Source organism: Athene cunicularia (genome assembly GCF_003259725.1).
Source record: "Athene cunicularia isolate RWA chromosome 18 unlocalized genomic scaffold, athCun1 chr18_part1, whole genome shotgun sequence".
Lineage (NCBI taxonomy): Eukaryota > Metazoa > Chordata > Aves > Strigiformes > Strigidae > Athene > Athene cunicularia.
Window position 1 is genome coordinate 5,607,705 of NW_020799123.1, and position 17,315 is coordinate 5,625,019.

At 58.0% G+C, this 17,315-nt stretch overlaps 1 protein-coding gene across 3 annotated transcripts in view; it reads left to right on the plus strand.

The window, feature by feature from the left end:
• The window catches only part of RNF157 (ring finger protein 157), a 16,871-nt gene extending 213 nt beyond the window's left edge, over positions 1-16,658 (plus strand). The window contains exons 2-19 of one of the 3 annotated variants that reach the window (XM_026860968.1): positions 4,403-4,491; positions 5,034-5,180; positions 5,700-5,817; positions 5,925-5,991; positions 6,165-6,208; positions 7,072-7,119; positions 7,399-7,470; positions 8,004-8,163; positions 8,374-8,486; positions 8,793-9,031; positions 9,135-9,243; positions 9,447-9,558; positions 9,986-10,179; positions 10,313-10,378; positions 10,710-10,758; positions 12,253-12,363; positions 15,930-15,970; positions 16,432-16,543. In XM_026860968.1, coding sequence (XP_026716769.1) covers positions 4,403-4,491; positions 5,034-5,180; positions 5,700-5,817; positions 5,925-5,991; positions 6,165-6,208; positions 7,072-7,119; positions 7,399-7,470; positions 8,004-8,163; positions 8,374-8,486; positions 8,793-9,031; positions 9,135-9,243; positions 9,447-9,558; positions 9,986-10,179; positions 10,313-10,378; positions 10,710-10,758; positions 12,253-12,363; positions 15,930-15,970 — 1,779 coding nt within the window. In that variant the 3' untranslated portion in view covers positions 16,432-16,543. Of the gene's footprint in view, positions 1-4,402; positions 4,492-5,033; positions 5,181-5,699; positions 5,818-5,924; positions 5,992-6,164; positions 6,209-7,071; positions 7,120-7,398; positions 7,471-8,003; positions 8,164-8,373; positions 8,487-8,792; positions 9,032-9,134; positions 9,244-9,446; positions 9,559-9,985; positions 10,180-10,312; positions 10,379-10,709; positions 10,759-12,252; positions 12,364-15,929; positions 15,971-16,431 lie in introns of all 3 variants that reach the window. The other 2 variants (XM_026860967.1, XM_026860969.1) reach the window with 2 other exon arrangements.
• Positions 16,659-17,315: the final 657 nt, after the last annotated feature.

A 17,315-nucleotide genomic window follows, 5' to 3' on the forward strand; every position in this document is an offset into this window, starting at 1 on the left:
GGGGGGGGGCACGGGGTCTGGGTTCCCAAAATGGCAGTGTCTGTGTGTGTCATGGGGGTGCGTGGTATAAGGCTGCTGGCTGTCACCCCCCAAGGGCAGAGCCAGCCAAGAACTCCTGGGGTGGCCCGACTGGATTCTCCAATGTCTAATGTAAGGGTTGGTTACTTGCTGCAGCCTATCCTCCATCAGGGACTAACCCAGGTCTCCTCTCAGCCTGTCTGCCTGCATCTACACGCTCCACAGCAACATGTTATTGCTATATCTCTCATCTCGGTGCCTAACTTGAGTTGCAAGGGTTGAATAGGTTTGCAGGTGGTTGTGGATGGACGGGGCGGTGATGTGACATCTGCCTTTGGGTGCCACTCTCTGCAATACCCATGTTGTGGCTCATCAGACCTGCGTGTATTTTCCGACCTGCAAAGGGCTGCTTACACACACAAACCCACCAGCTTAAAAACATCAGCTGGTGAAGGTGGTGAGGGGCAATGGGCTGATTTAGCCCGACTCCTCCTTTCTCACTCTCTCTTGCCTTTCCCAGCCCAGGCAGCACAGGGTGGGGGACATACTTAGAGTGGTGCTGGTGTGCTGTGGGGTAAAGTAGCATGGACAGGAGCAGGTGAAAGTATTCCCCAAGCTCTAGCAAATAGGAAAAAAAAAAAAAAAAAAGGGTTGGTGGGGCCTGTGGGCAGCACTGATGGGTTTTACGGTGGTGGGTGCTGCCAGCTCCAGCTGGCCTCAGGGCACAGGGAAACCAGGCTGCAGGGGACATCCCTGGACTCCACGGTCCTGGGAATGTATCTTCTGCCTTTGAAAGGGGAGGAAATGAGAGTGGGGCTGTCCCCACAGCAGGTTTTGGCTGTAGGGCTAAATGTCCCTTGCTCTTCCAGGTGCATCTCAGCAGGGTGGCTCTCCAGCGTCAGTTGGAGTAGTAGGAGGTTCAAGTATTTAAAAAAAAATAAAATTAAGTGACGACTTAAAAGGCACTAAAGCTTTTCTGTTGAGTTGAGATAAATTTACCTGCTCTATTGGCCCATCTCTCAAATGCTGCCTGCTCTGTGTTGGGCTGGCAAGGCTGCTGCCATCCCAGTTTGTGTTTCCTCCTTGAAATCATCTTCAGCAGTGTTTTGGCAGCATCGTATGGCCCTTCCACAGGGAGCACCCGGCCCTGGGCTGTGCTGGGGCAGGGATCCCAGTAAAGCCAAGGGCAGGAGCATTCCTCAGAACCCATGGGCATTGTGTGGGCAAAGCCAGCACCTTTCCATCCTCTGTGCTTCCCTGGAAAATGGAAAGTCAGCACTGGGGTTCTCCCTCCAGCATCAAGTGCTGAGAAATCCCCTTGATGACAGTAAAAGCCTCTAAACTGCCCAGTGAGCAGTTCCGAGTCAGGCGCTCTGACAGCAGAAGCAGCGGGAAAGGTAAAGGAACAGCTTGGAAACAGCAGAAATAATTAATATAGCATTGCAAGCTAAATTGCACTGCTCCAGCTTAATTACCGATGGCCCTGAGCTGTTACCAAGGTCCCATCTCCCTGGGGAGCGGCAGGCGTTTTTGGGCTGGGCTTTGGCCCAGGCCAGTTTTGGGGGCTCGGAGAGGTCGGAGAGGACCCGTGTTGTTTCTGGTCTAAGCCTGTGTCCAGACACCATTTGGGCATCTCTGTTGCCACCTCCAAAACCTGTCCTGATGCTTCTTGGCTGTGATGCTCTCACTGTCTGGCGTGCTGTGAGAGCCCTGGCTGAGCTGGAAACATTGGAGATGTCCAGTGCTTTTTGGTGGAGGATTTATTTTGGGTTCTTTGGGTGTAGAGGACTAGGAAGCCTTGGAAAAATTGTGTCCCAAGTCCTCTCTGAGCACCTTGGCTGAGCTAGTAACAGTGCTGCTGCAGGGATGTGCCGAGCACCCAGAGGCTGTGCAGACCCTCCCCACCCTGGATACGGGATAATCTGGATTTTCCAGCTCGGGACTGGTTCCTAAGGGGCTGGGAAGGGCGTTGCAGGTTTAGTAGCTGCCACCATGCTGGGACATCTCTGCAGGGGCTGAGAGCAGAGAAGCTGTTTGTGGCACTTGGAGATCATGGGGTGTTCCGGGGAAACCAGGGACTGTTGAAACGTGCTGCTGGGTTTCCCTGCCCATGAAAACCAGCCTGGGTCTGCTTGTAGGAAAAACCCAAGAGATATTTTTGAATAGATTCTTTTTTCACTTTAACAGAAGCCAGTTTGGACCAAATGTCACTATAGATGCATGGATGGTGGTTTTAAATGGGTAACATTTGACATGAGGATTTTTCTGTTGTTTTTCAGTTTGATTTAAATTGAGTAGATGCAAAAAGTCCTTTAAACTACCCCTTTCTGATGTGGAAATCCGGCCTGCAAAATTTCATTCAAAAAAAAGCCCCAACCCCCCCAAGAAAGAGCCCAGATGTGGGTGTGGAAGAGCTTAACCGCAACAGCAAAGTGGTTTCTGCAGCAAGAAATTTGCCTGTGGTGCTTCCCCATCCTGCTCAGCCCAACAGCCCCCGCAGGGCTGCACCCAGGGGACCCAGCTGCCCCTTTACTGCTCCATCGCCCACCCCTGGGTGCTGCGGTGGGAGGGGGCTTACACACCCATGGGTGGTCTCCCTGCCAGGGCAAGCTCTGCCACTTACTGCGGGCTGGTTTGGGTACATCTCAACTGGCCAAGGTGCAAATGAGCAAGATTGGATTGCTTCATTAATTTGAATAGCAGAGGATGTATTGTGATATGGCAGGGCATGTCACAACATGGCTCAGCTCCAGCCTGGAGGCCTTTTTACACTTGCTCCTTTCCAGCTGCAACCTGGTAATTCTGCAGGTGCACCTTTAGTGACTCGTTAAAAAGCTTATTAACACCAGATTAATGACTCAGCTGCTCTTTGCCCCTCCTGGAGGGGAGGGAGGGGGCAGCAATTCCAAGCAGATCTTTATAGTGCCCTGTGCCACCAGCCAGGCTGGGTCCAGCCCAGGTTTTAACCTGCCTTTTGCTGTTGCTGGTGGGACATGGGAGGTGATGCCTGGATGGTGGAACAAGGATGGGGCAGGCCTCTGCTTGTGCTGCCTGGTCCTGTGAGCTGCTTGGACTGTTCCATCCTGCTGAGCCCAGCACGGGTCCCCCAGCCCTATCCATCCTGCTCTGCGGGGCTTTGGGAATGGGGAAGGTGACAGGTGACACTGGCTTTGGGAACAGGGAAGATGATGCTGGCTTTGGAGGTGGGGAAGATGACCATGGCTTTCCCACACGAGGGCGCCAGGGACATGAGAAATGGGCACCTGGCTCCCCGCGGGGCATCCCCAGGTGCCATCTGCAATTCAGTCTTGTCCCCTCGCTATCGGGGTGCAGCAGGTGCCTCACCATCCCCAAGTGTCCCCTACCCAGGCTGGGGGCAGCACGGGGAGATGAAGGCAGCCTGGCTTGGTTCCCTTTTCCCTTTCCTAAGGCAGTGCTTCAGCTCTTTGGTTCTTGTGAGCATCTGCCATCCCCAATGGCACCTGACACCCTCCTAGCTCTGGCTGTCCCCTGGCACATGGTGACAGCTCACCAACGAGCCAGGTGTTAATCCCAGCCTAAGCCTGTGCCTCTCCAGCATGTGTTTATGTTGTCCCCTGGGGGGGCTGATCCCTTCCTGGGGCTCAACATACCTGGAAGATGGAGAGAGCGGAGATGGGTCCCACATCCCTTCCCCTGTGCCCTTGATCTCCCTTGGGTGGCTGCAGTGCCAAGGAGAGTGTGTCCCCTCTCCTCAGCAAGCTCTGTAGCCCCCATGGTGGCTGCAGGTGGACAGGAAGGACAAGGTCACCTTGGAGGATGGCTTGGCACCTCTTCCTCATAGCGTTGCTGCCCACCTGGTCCTGGCCAGCTGCCCCATCAGCTCCCCGCTGTGGGCATGGGGCTGGCAGAGACCCCACCACCCGAATCCCATCCATCCTTGGGAGAAAACAGGACAGGTTCCCCGGCTGCCAGGCAGGGAGGGAGCTTCAGCTTCCCTCTGCCCAGCCTCATCCAGCAGCTCAATGCTGCATCAGCAGCCTCAAAATACATCAGCAGCCAACCACCTGCCCTGTGCCCTGTGTCCCTCTCACCCTCCAGCCAAAGGGACAAGGAACAGCCCCTCCCTGCATGCCCTCCTCCAGTGAAACTGTCCCCTGCAAAAGCCTTTGGGTTTGCTCTTTGTGGAGGGATGTCCCTGTCATCACACTGCCTGGTACCCAAGTGCCAGCAGGATCTGCAGGTGCTCAGCACCCATTCAGATTACACACACACCCCCCCGGTCCCTGTGTTACATGGGGTGCCAGGTTGGGGCTGGGTCACTGGAGGGTCCTGGGACATGGTCCACGGCCTCTGTAACACCCTCTGTGTGTGTCTGCCTTCACCGGTGTCTCTCTCATCCTAGTTCCCTTACGCTGCTCCACCTCCTCAGGAACCCGTGAAGACTCTCAGGAGCTTAATCAACATCCGCAAGGACACCCTGCGCCTTGTCAAGTGAGTCCCCACATGGCCGTGAGCCACGGAGAGGGAAGGGTCCAGCTGGATGCTCCCAGGGATGCTGAGCATGAGGATGCTCTCATCTCAGCACGGGCTGAGGGATGAGCCCTTGGTGTCTAAATGTGCCCATTCCCCTCCCGGCACGGGTGAGGTTCCTGGCAGGCTCTGGCTGCACTGGCTCCACTGCAGGATTAAAGGAGCTTAGTGCTGCCTTTGAAGTGCTTTGTTTTTTTCTTTCTCCTCCACCTTCCAAAGATTTTGTTGGAGGGAGGCTGGGGATTGCAGACATCCTGGGAGATTCAGGATTATGGCTGGAATCTGCCTGCGGTGCTTTCCAGTCTGCAGGCTTGACCTTGGGCATGCTGGTCCCTCCTGGTGTGCCTCAGTTTCCCCTGATGGAGGGAGCAGCCCTTTTTAGGGCCATTGTTGCCGAAGGGAACCTTGCACTGGGGGCACCATCTCTGCCAGAGAATCAGTCCTGGGGCACCCCGAGCCCTCCCCGAGGGGTGCCTGTCTCCTGGACCCCCTGTGTTCCCCAGGTGCTCGGAAGAGGTGAAGACCCCGGGGGAAGAAGTCAGCAAAGCCAAGGTGCACTACAACGTGGAGTTCACCTTCGACACGGATGCCCGCGTGGCCATAACCATCTACTACCAGGCGAGCGAGGAGTTTCACAACGGGGTGGCGAGGTGAGGAGCCCCAGCCTGGCACATGTCCTCCTGACCAGGGTGTGGGTCTCTGCTGATGGAGATGGAGATGGTGTCTCCTCCCTGGAGCATGTCCCCTCCTCAGGGCATGAGGCAGCTCCCCATGGTGCCGCAGCTGGAGGGGGGTCCTTGTCTCTTCCAAGCGCCACTGCCAGGTCCCTGCCAGCCCCCACCACCTCCTTCCCTGTCCCATCCTGCTCCTCTTGTTACCTCCAGGCCAGAGCTGAGACCAGGATAAATCATTGCCCCTCCTGGTCCCCACCTAGTTGGCTGCAGGTTTATCCCTGTCCTGTGTTGGCTGCTTTGGGGTTATTTTAGCCCTGTGGATTATTTTAGTTCTTTTTAGGACTTCTTGCCTTGTCCCCAAGAGGCATCCAGGAGGGAAGGGGAGGAGTCACACCCCTCTGTCGCATCCTCCCGGCATCCCTGTGAGCTGGGAGACCAGGAGGAGCATGGGGACACTCGTGGTGCCCCTGACTCTGTCCTCTCTCCATGGGACAGCTACATCCCCAGGGACAACAGCCTGCAGTCAGAGACAGTGCACTACAAGCGGGGGGTGTGCCAGCAGTTCTGCGTGCCCTCCCACACCGTCGACCCCTCTGAGTGGAGCGAGGAGGAGGTGGGTCCCACCAGCCCGTGGCGTCACCCACGGGGTCGGGTACAGTTATGGATGTGGGATGAAGCCTCCATCACTGCTCCATCTCACCAAGCCTTGTCTCTCTCCAGCTGGGCTTCGACCTGGATCGGGAGGTGTATCCCATGGTGGTGCATGCGGTGGTGGATGAAGGAGAGGGTGAGGAGGGGGTTCCTTGCTGGCTTGGGCTTTCTGAGTTGCTGACATTGTGATGTCAATCCTTGCACCAACTGGGCAGAGCCTTCTAATTCTCCTCATTGCCAGAGTGGCTCTGCCCATCCCCTGAGCCCTGCATGTTCCCTGAGCCCTGCCTGTCCCTTTGTGTCTTGCAGAGCACACCGGGCACTGCCACGTGCTGCTGGCCACCTTTGAGAAGGTAAGTGCCAACCTGGGGCTGTCCTCCGTCTCCTGCCCCCTTGCCCACCAGGTGTGAGAGCCTGGAGAAACCCTGCAGGGCTCATAATAGTGCTGCTGGGTTGGGACTAGTCTGGGGCTACTCCTGAAATTCTGGAAATTCTCGAGTGGGTCCAGAGGAGGCCATGAAGATGATCAGGGGGCTGGAGCACCCCCCTGTGAGGACAGGCTGAGAGAGTTGGGGGGGTTTAGCTGGAGAAGAGAGGGCTCTGGGGAGACCTTAGAGCGGCCTCTCAGTACTTAAAGGGGCTACAGGAAAGATGGGGAGTGTGTAGGGATAGGATGAGGTGTTTTTAAACTGAAAGAGGGGAGATTTAGATTAGATATTAGGAAGAAATTAACTATGAGGGTGGTGAGGCCCAGGTACAGGTTGCCCAGAGAAGCTGTGGCTGCCCCCTCCCTGGCAGGGTTCAAGGCCAGGTTGGATGGGGCTTTGGGCAACCTGGGCTAGTGGAAGGTGTGCCTGCCTGGGGCAGAGGGGTTGGAACTAGATGATCTTTAAGGTCCCTTCCAATCCAAACCATTCTAGGATTCTGTGAATATCCCTCAATCCTTGATTTTTCCCCCAAATCCTTGATTTTAAGCACCCACTTTTGAGGCATTTGGACTCAACTCCATCTTCCTTGCTCCAACAAGTCTCCAACCTTCCAATGTGTGTGACATCCCACACCTTCCTGGTACCAGGGTGTCAGGGAAAAAACAGAATTGCTGCCAAACAGGCTGGTTGGGAGCGAGGAGGGAGCTGCAACAGCTACGGAGTGGGTGGGGCAGCGGTCCCTGGGGTGCTCAGCCCTGGTGCCCACCCATGTGCTCTCCTCCCTCCAGCACAGCGACGGCACCTTCTGTGTGAAGCCCCTCAAGCAGAAGCAAGTGGTGAGTGTCTGGGTGTCCCCGAGGTGGTGGCAGCTACTGCCCCTGCCTCGTACATCCCTGTGGGGAAGGTGATGAGGGGCTTCTGGGGAGTAGCAAACCCCGGTGTGGGTGGCAGCCTGCTCCTGCCTCCCAGGAAGCTTTTCAAGTGCAATTTTGAGTGCGTCAATGCAAAGAGAAGCCACAGATGTTGGGGTGAGGAGGGCTGGCCTGAGGAGCAGGAGCCGTGGTAGCTGGGGAGGGCATGTCTCTGCTCCTCATCCCTTCCCCATGGGCTTGCAGGTGGATGGTGTGAGCTACCTGCTGCAGGAGATCTATGGCATCGAGAACAAGTACAACACACAGGACTCCAAGGTACGTGCCTGCATCCTGTGGGTCTTCTCACATCCCCTCTTCCCTTCCCCTAGCACAGGTCTGGCCACTAAGACACGCCCGGGACAAGAGTTTGCAGCACAGCATGGAGCTGCCAGGGATGTGCAGGTGTTTGGGGACACTGTATTGATGTCAAAGCTGAAGGACTGAGCTTTTTCCCCCCATCCTTTGTGGTCCTTTGGGAAGGTGGAGGACAGATCTTGCTGGTTTAGGCGTGGAGTGTGGGGCTCAAAGCATGGGATGTGCCTCATGCTCTGCTCTATATATGTAAAAGTTGGGGTGAAGGATGCATCCCTCTGTGGGGTGCCTGATGCCTCTGGCCCCATCTCTCAGCCTCCAGGAGGGGAGGGATAAAATCCCAGGGTTGTGTTTCAAGAGCAGGCAGCCCAAGGACACAAGTGGGACCCTGCAGTGAGCTCTCAGGGCACCCAGCCGGTATTTTAGGGCACCCGCCCTCATGCCACATGGGCTGAAGACACTGAGGCCAAGCGGTTCCTGTCTCTCCCTTGGGGCAGGTGGCCGAGGATGAGGTGAGCGATAACAGCGCTGAGTGCGTCGTCTGCCTCTCGGACGTCCGTGACACCCTCATCCTGCCCTGCCGCCACCTCTGCCTCTGCAACACCTGCGCCGACACCCTGCGCTACCAGGCCAACAACTGCCCCATCTGCAGGCTGCGTAAGGGCTGGGGGGGGATTGGCATCTCAGGGTGGGGGTCGGCATCTCTGGGAGGCAGCTGGCATCTCCCATCCTTGAGCTTTTGGGTTCCTCCAGCCCCACGTGCAGCCATGCTGTACAGTATGGGGATGCCTCTCCTGGGAAATGGAGTGGTGTTTTGCTCCTTTTAGTGCCCAGCTTTCACCTCACCTTTCATCCCTGCTGTCGCAGCTTTCCGAGCCTTGCTTCAAATCCGAGCCATGAGGAAAAAGCTGGGCCCCCTCTCACCCACCAGCTTCAACCCCATCATCGCCTCGCAGACCTCTGACTCCGAGGAACACTCGGTAAGTGCCCAGCTGGGGCCAAGCCAGGGAGGTTTGGGGATGCACATGTTTCCAGGGGCCAGGGTTTATTTGCAAATTGATCCTGAATGCAAATTGATCTTGAAAAAAACCTCGTTTGATATTGCAAAAAAAGGGCTTTTGACTGGGTATAAAGATGGTGGATTTGGGCTTTCATTTGTGCAGGTAGTTTATGTATTCTCTGGGGTTTGGCTTCTCCCTGGGGCATTCCGATCCTGTGGAGAACAGAGGTGGGGGCAGCAAAATGGCCTGGAGGGGACCCTCATTCCCTTTCCCCCCTCTCCCCAGTCCTCAGAGAACATCCCCCCAGGCTACGAGGTGGTGTCGCTGCTGGAGGCCCTCAACGGGCCGCTGACGCCATCGCCGGCTGCCCTGCCTCTTCGCGCACTGGGGGACCCCCCGGGCGCGGGGACCCTCCCCTCCTATGGCAGCGACGGCCCCCTGCCCCCCCTGCGGGCCCTCTCGCCCCTTGAGCGTCTCCCCGACTGTGGCCCCCCAGGGCTCAAGCTGAAGAAGAGCCTCTCCAAGTGAGTACCCGAATGAGCGCAGGGGTCTGGGGGGTTCAGGGGGATCTGGGGGCTGTGGGCAGGGGTGAAGCCCTCTGCTTTGCCCCTGCCCTGCCCTGGGCAGGTCCATCTCGCAGAACTCCTCCATCCTGCCTGAAGAGGAGGACGAGAAGTCGTGCACTGAATCGGAGCTGAGGGTCTCCAGGAGAAGATCCCCTGCCCGGCATGAGGAGGTGAGCACTCTCCAAAATGTGCTGGTGATGAGCCGAGGGACGGGGTGGAGGGTGGCAGGTTTTGGGGAGGCCTAGGACCAGAGGGTCTGCCTGGGGTTTGGCCCTCCTGGCTCTTCCTTCATCCTTAAGGATGCCTGGAGGAGATGGATCCATTCTGTGCCAAATATCCCTCATCCCATCCTCCCCACGGGCCTTTCTTCCAGGAATGCGGTGCGACACCGGAGAGTGAAAACCTCACCCTGTCATCGTCAGGAGCCATCGACCAGTCCTCCTGCACTGGGACCCCCCTCTCCTCCACCATCTCATCCCCAGAAGGTACAGCACAGCGGGGCTCACGGGTGCTGGCAAGGCAGGAGAGTGGCATCGTGGTCTCGGATCCGTCCTGCTGCGGGGGGATGCGGAGGGGGTTTACATGGCCCCTCTCTACCCTGCTATGGACATTGTGTGAAGCCCCAGGGTGTCACCTCTGCTTTGTCACCCACAGACCTGAAGATGGGGGGCATGGGGGCATTGACTGCCCCTGCCTCATCACCCCACAGACCCAGATATGGGGGCCTGCAATTTCCAGGGACTCTGCTGGCAGCTTTCCCCTCATCACACCCCTGTGGCATGCAGCAGGTCCTTGCTCCTTGTCCTGCTCATCCTCGTTAGCCTTGTGTTTAATTAGCTGATGCTGTGCTGCAACTCGCACCAGTGGGCTGGGGGGGTCTGTCAGCCCCGCTCAGCCCCTGCTCTCCCCCAGAGCCCGTCAGCAGCAGCCTGGCTCAGTCCGTCATGTCCATGGCCTCCTCCCAGAGCCAGCACTCCCAGCTCAGCACCGACACCGTGTCCTCCATGTCTGGCTCCTACGTTGCTCCCGGCACGGAGGAGGAGGAGGAGGAAGGGGACATGCTCCCTTCACCCGCAGCTGCCAGCGCCACAGCCTCTGATGGAGAGGTAGGGGCTGGGGGTTGTTGATGCTGCCCATAGGCCCTGGGTTCAAGAGCTTCCCCATGGGATGTAACTTCTCCAAACCACCCAGCAGCAGACTATTTATTTTTTTTCCATCTTTTCCACCTTCTCCCAACAGTCAACACCTGTGGAGTCCCTGGATATAAACTTTGTCAGCATCTCAGCTGAGGAGCGCGACGCCGAGGTAACCATAACTCCCCTGCACCCTGGCATGGCAGGGGGACCCCGGCTGTGCCCAGCTCTGGGTGCCAACGGAGGGGGAAGCTGGGTGGCTGTCACCACATTCCCCCAGGACTGGGCTAGGGAAGGGGCTGCCCACACATCCATGTCCCTGTGGGGCTACCCTGGGGACGGATGGGGCAGTGGGGCTGTCCCCTATCCAGGACCATCCTCCTGTTCCACGGAAACCCCCGGGGCCAGGGACATTCCCCCAAAGGGACCTGGGGACAGTCCCCAGCACGGTGCCGGGACGCCGCGGGGCTGCTAACGCTGGCTGCCTCTCGCCTGTGCCGCAGGGCAACGACATGCTGGAGGATGAGGATGCCTCTCCCACGCAGGAAGACGGTAAAATGTCCCAGGTCGTTGTTGTCCCCTCACTTTCAGTTCGCTGTCACCACTGGGCAGCTGAGCCAACAGCAGATGCTGTGCTGCCCCCAGCTCCCCTGCCTGCTGGCTGCCATCGGGGAGAGCCCTGCCTGACTCTGTGGGCACTGGGGCTGGGCAAGCATCTGTCACAGCGGGGCCACCCATGGCGGGGTTGAACATCAGTGGGTGGGGGGAAGCCAGCTGGCCACAGGGACCTTGGTGAGCGTGGTGTGGGGTGACGGTTGGCATGCAGGATCCGATGGTGTTTCCAACAGGCCAAGTGGGAAAGAAGCTTCTCTGTGCTTTTCCCCTTGCCGAGAAGGTGTTTCCTCACATCTCTGAAAGTGTCCTGCTTAGGGACCCCTGTCTGGGCTGGTTCCCGTAGGAAGGGGCTCTAAAAATCTTCCCTGTGGGTTGCTCTCCTAATTTTTTTTGGCCTGTCCTCAATGTGCTTTCGCAAGCCCACACAGGCACGTTGAGGGCTCCTCTCACCTCCTCCCTTCAGCTCAAATAGCAAAGGAAAGGCACAGTCACCCCCATGCCATTGGGTTCCAGCCACGTTGAATTTCTTTTGGGCAGTAGGGAGGCCCTCAGTGTGCCCCCTCCCATGTTTGCAAGTCTGGTTAGCAAAAAACGTACCAAAACTCTTCCCCTATCTGACCTGGACACTCATCTGAGCTGGAAAGCAGGAACACCCATCCCTCAAACTTGGCCACCGCCCTGTGGGGAGGCTCTTGCTTTTGAAGAAACTCAAATATGACAACTGGGGAGCAACTGGGGGCTGTGGTGGATATCTATGGGCACCCCAAAAGCTCCAGGAGCAGGACAGCCTTTCTCCTTAAGACACAGTCCTGCTCCCATTCTCATCGGGGTTACTGGCTTATTTGGGAACATCCCCCCTGAGGTTTAGTTGCCTGCATCTGTTGGATGCAGGTAAGAACCTGGGGGCTGATTTCTTATACAGGTGATGCTAAGAAGCAGAGTTATCTCCCTCAGCCTCGAAAGCCTCCAGCCCCTCTGCAAAGCTTGGCTATGGCTTCTTTTGCCCCACGCATCCAGTTGCTGCCTCCCCCCGGCATCCCCCCAGCTCTCACACATGTGCTGATGGTGCCGGAGAGGCTCCGACAGGAGGTGACGGGTGCCACCCCATGCCGGGGGGAAGGTTTGGTTGAACCCTGGGCAGGCGGTGGGGGAGCAGATTCATGCGTGCCGGTGCCCATCGCCGCATAGTTGCTGTTTCGCTGCCCTCCGATGCGGCCGGTGCAAGGAAAGGAGCAGCTCGGACTGTGCCCAGGTGTTATTGTCCACTCTTCACCCACTCCCATCTAGATGCATCATTTTAATCTATTTTTTTTGAAAGAGGGTGGGGAGGGGAAAGGGAAAAGACCCAGAAATCCCACACCCCACTGCTAAAAAGGCAATGGCAAGCCCCAGCGCTGAGCTGCGGCATTAACTGCCTTAACTCCCTTCCAGGCCCGAGGACAGGCGCTTTCCTCGGTCTGAGGTGTGACAATAACAATGACTTGGGCATCGCACACGTGAAAGCGCTGGACAATAAACTGTGCTCTGAGGCCTGCTTACCTGGTGAGTGGCCGTCTGCTGAACATGAACTTGGGGTGGGGGGGACACTTCCACTCTTCCCTGCATCACCCCAGCCCTTTGCATCCATTCCTCCTCTCCCACCACCATCCCCACCACTGCATCCCCACCAGTTTGTCCTCGCTGCACCACCACCCCCCCAACCCCACGGTGGGCTGAGCACCAGGCGTGTCACCACCCCGCAGCTGTAGGTCAGGGTGACCTGTCCTCGGGGGGTTGCAGTCTTCCTTCGCTGAGGTGATCCTGGGGGGCACCAGCCCTTCCTGTGAAGGCAGTTGTGTGGCACCACTCTGGCCTGGTCCAGACTCCCAGCAGTATTTTGGGTTGGGATGTGATCTGCAGGCAGTCCAGCCTCACTGCAGGGGCTGCCTGCCTCCCCCTCCTCTTCCTCCAAGGCCAGGGAGATGGGGCACATCAGGTCACGTTGTTCTGCAGAGCCCCAGAGTTCATCCCTCTTTCCCATTTCTTCACGCTTTCTCTCCCACTCTCCTTCCAATTCTGTTTCCTTCCACCATATCTCCATCCCTTTTTTCTCTTCTTCCTCCCTCCCAGGCTTCTCCGTCCGCATGAAAGTTCATGTTCGCTCTGTGCCAGCACGGTTTTCTCAACCCATGCTTGTGTCCTCTCCCTGCCCAGAGTTGCCCAAAGGTGACAAATGTATTGGTGACCCCTGGTCCCCATTAGACCAAGGAGGGAGTGGGCTGGAGACCCTGAGCAGTGCTGCAGGGTCCTCTTTGTCAGCCTGTGTTGGTGGGAAAATGGGACAAAAAGCCACGATGAAGCCCCCTGAGGGTCTAAGTCTCCATCAATACATTTGTGGACAAGCTGAAAGCAACTCTGCCCTTGCCTTGCCCCTTTGGTTAAATTTGTGGCAGGTCCCAGACCCACAGTGGCTGCTGGAGTGCCAAGAGGGAGGGTGAAACCCACTGGAGGGAGGGGAAATTCTTTCTTACCCCCTTCTCCTCTGGGAAAGCTTCCTCTTCTGCTGCCTTGCCTGTTCCTGGTGGTTTCTGCACTGGAGAAATTGAGCTGAGGCTCTTGGGGAGAAACAGGCGCCTGCCACAAATGCCCCATGTCCCCTCCATCACCCTCTGACAGCAACTGGCTGAGCCCTGCTGGCCGGGGGGGACTGGGGCAGGGGCTGGGGGGGGCCCAGCAATGCCCCTGCCTTTGCTGGGGGTCCTGGCAAAGCATCCCCTGGCTGTGGCACCAGCCAAAGCCATCCCTGACTGCGTCCCCCTTGGTTGTGCCGGGGGGAGGATGAGGAAGGGAGAGCTTTGCAGCCCAAATGGCCCCGGCACGGGGGCAAATTCATGCTCTGCCATGAGGCCTGCAGTGGCCTCATCCCCCACCTGGGCTGGGGTGCAGAATCTGGCCCCTGGGCCGAGACCAGCCAAGGATGCACTCGCCATCCTTTGGCCACCACAGCTGTCCGTGTGTCCAGTGGCTGTGCTGCTTGGAGCCCTCAGCAGGGAGCCCTCGGCAGGCGCCGCGCTGCCGCCCGCATGAGAGGGGTGATGGATCCAGCCTCGGCATTCGCTGGGGAAAGTGGGGGGGCTGCCGCTCGCACTGGGGGAAGAGGAGGTGCATAGTGGGGGCTTCGGGAGGATGAGTTGGAGGAGGATTGCCCTGGGGTGTCTGGGGGTGCTCAGCAGAGCCCGAGGGGGCTAGGGCAGCAAAAGAGAGCAGCTGCCCATGGGCTGTAACGGCTGGTTGGTCATTTTCTGTTTGCAATTGGTGTTTTGCAACATTGGTTTTATTCATTAGATTCAGGGCAGCTCCTTCCTTCCCAACCCCGTCTGCTCCCCGTCAGCAGCCACCCACTGTCAGGACTCAGCTGCTTTGCGATGGAGATGATTTGAGGCACAATTTAATACCTGTGGTGCTGGACTGCAATTGCAGGGCTGGTTTCCATGCACTGAAAAAGTCCTTTTTGGCAGAGGTTTCTTGCAGGTCTGGATGTAACTCTATCCATGGGCCCGGCAAGAACAGGGTGGACTTTTATTTTGGGGCCATTTTGTTTTCTTGAAATCTTAAAAAGAAAATCACCTTGACCAGTGATTATATTATTATTATTATTCCTCCCCCAATTTCACTTTGAGGAGATTTTGATGTGATAAGTCCCATGGGTTGGTTTTTGCTGTCTCTGTAATGAATAAAGGCACAGGATGTGATTCCTGTAAACAGAAAGGTTTGCTCATCCCCAGGACTGTTGTGAAATCTCTGCAGATTTCAATCTGGAGGGAGAGGGCTTTGGGAGGAGTTGAAAGGCCACCCGCAGACCTGTGTCCTCAAGGGGATCTGGCCCGGCCCTGGGGCGTGCAGCAGGTGTCAGGGGCTGTCCCCAGGGCTCAGAGCACCCTCTGGCCGCGGCCAGATCCTCTACCAGGGACAGGGTGGCCTTGGAAAGAGAAACTGGGGGAAGGCGCCTGACAAAAAGGCTGGTAGCAAGGTGGGGAGGGTTGGGGAGCTGCTGCATGGAAGGCAGAAGAAGACCTGAAATCCCCCGAGGGTTTTTGCTGGTTTCAACCCACAGATGATCCGAGCTGTAAGCCATACCACAGCAGGCCGGACTAGCCGGTTGGGTTTTGCCGTGATGCTCTTTGGGAGCTGGTCTGTGCAGGGCAGGTCTGACGGCTGCTGATGGTGGGGGGGAGCCCCCTCCTGCAGCCCAAGGGGAGAAGAGGCAGGTGGCCATAGGCCTGGGTCTCTGCTGCAGAGCCAGACTGTGTCCTGCTGCCCCCAGCCCTGCTCCTCGGCAGCCTACAAAGGGTGTGCTGAGCTGAGCTGGGTCTCTGCAGCAGAGCACTGCAGGGACTTATGCAACATCAAGCTTTTAATGGGATTTTGGTGTGCGTGTGTATATGGGCGTGTGTATGTGTGCTCCTGTTTAATTCTCTGTTCCCTCCGGGATCCACAGAATTAACGTGCCTTGCTCTCCAGCCTGAGCTTGTCATGAAAAGCCAGACCAAACAGCAGCTGTCACCTCCCATAAATCAGCAGGCAGAGGGTTTTTGTTGCTCCCTCTCTGAGGAAGCCTCACTGCTTGGCCTTGGGGTGCCCTTGCATGTGCCCCCCTGGGCTCAGAGCTGTCCCCACACCTGGGCACAGGGCTTAATCTCTCTGGTGGTTAAGCTCTGCTTTAGGGGTGCACCCACTTCCTAAGGGCACCACGTAGTCTCTGATAGTTTGGGTGGCGGGATGCAAGCTGTGGGCAGGCAGGTCCCAGGCTCTGCCTGTCGCCCTACTCCAGCTGGAGGGTGCTGCCTGAACCGGGAGCGTGCTTGCCAGAGAGGAGATGTGCAGGGACCTGTGTCCCCCATGCCACAAGCATGCCCACCCCTTGGTTCTCCTTGGCACAAAACCCGGGGGCCAGCATGCATGACGGCCCCCTCACACCACGGCTCCCCGTCCTCATCCCAGACCCATTTGCAGGCGGCGAGATCCCCCATCCCCCCGTAGTTGCCCCATTTGCCTGCTCATGTGCATGCCCTCGCGCTGCTTCCGCTCCCCCCTTCACCATGTGCCTTCTGGTCTCTCCTGCCCCGCAGCCGCCGTGCCGGACTCCTGCCCCATTAACATGGAGGAATAGGTATGAGACTCCCAGAGCTTGCGCCCGCCTCGCGCCCTATCACCCGGGGGGGGTTGGAACCCCTCACCCTGGCATTGCTGGCAGTCTCTTCACTGTCCTGGGCAGGGTGACACCCCTTAGTGCCTAACCCACAGCCCCCATCCGGCATCTGCATGTGTCCTCTTGCTGGGCACGGTGGGCAGAGGCAGCCCCCTTCCCTTTGAGTTATTAAAACCTGGCCATGGTGTGCAGTGCTTCCCATTTGCCCCTTGGCATTCCTGAGAAATTAGGGGTTTAAGGGGCTCCCCCAGCCTGGAGAGGTAAGTGCAGGTGCTCACCAGCCCTCACTGCAGCCAAAACCCCAAGAGGGGCTGGGGACATGGGGGTTATTTGGGGAGACTAAATTGCATGCCCTGTGGAAAGATGAGCTGAGCGCAGTGATGGGCTTTGGGAGCCCCTAACACCCCATTTTCTCCCCCCAGGCCCAGAGGCAGCCAACAGCAATGTGCGGCTGCAGCAGGCGCCCCGGCCCCGCCGCCCCCCTGGCACCCGAGACCTGGAGCAGGCAGCGGCCACCCTGCCTGTGTGAGGGCTCAGCCTTGGCGGGGCACGAGCCCCCCTGCCCACCAGAGGGGCCCTGGTGCCTGGGCGCTGTGGGCATCACCACCTCCACCCCTCATCTGTAACAGGACTGGTTATTGAAAGAAAAGACGGTAACCTTGACTTTTCCTCCCTGCGCCCCCTGTGCAGAGAGGAGCCGAGAGACACTTCATGTTGGGCCCCCCCCCAGCAGGACCTTCCCATCCTCCAGCCCCGATGGGGACGGGCTGGAGTCCCCTCCTGCCCCCAGGCTCCTCTCACACCCAGGCTCCTCTCCTCCAGCGTGTGGAGCAGGTGGGATGGGGTCACCCCACAAAGGGGGTCGTGGGATGTGGCTGAGGGGGACAACGGGAGGAGGGTGCCCAGGGGTGCGGGTTGAGGAGGAGTGTTGGCATTGACATCCTCAGTGCATGAGCCTGTGACCTTCATGGGGGGGCTGGCCCCCCCAGGTTTGATGGCCTGTGCCCCTGTCATGCTGTAGGATGTTCCCATTAATGCACTGGTGGTGATGGTCCCCCCCTGCTCCCCCTCCCTCCACTCTTCTCCTGAGCAGCTCGTGGGCTTTTGGGCCAGGCCCACGAGGTTGCTTTTCCCCAGGGGACAGAGCAGGGTGGCAGGGGTGGGCAGGGGACTTGGTACCCCCTCCCCAGTCACCAGCCCCTGTGGCATCGCTAATTTATCCTCACTGTCTTCCGCCCCACTGTGAGCTCGGGGCTCGGGGCTGTGCCCTCTCTCTGAAATAAGTGCCAAAAGTGTCACTCCTTGT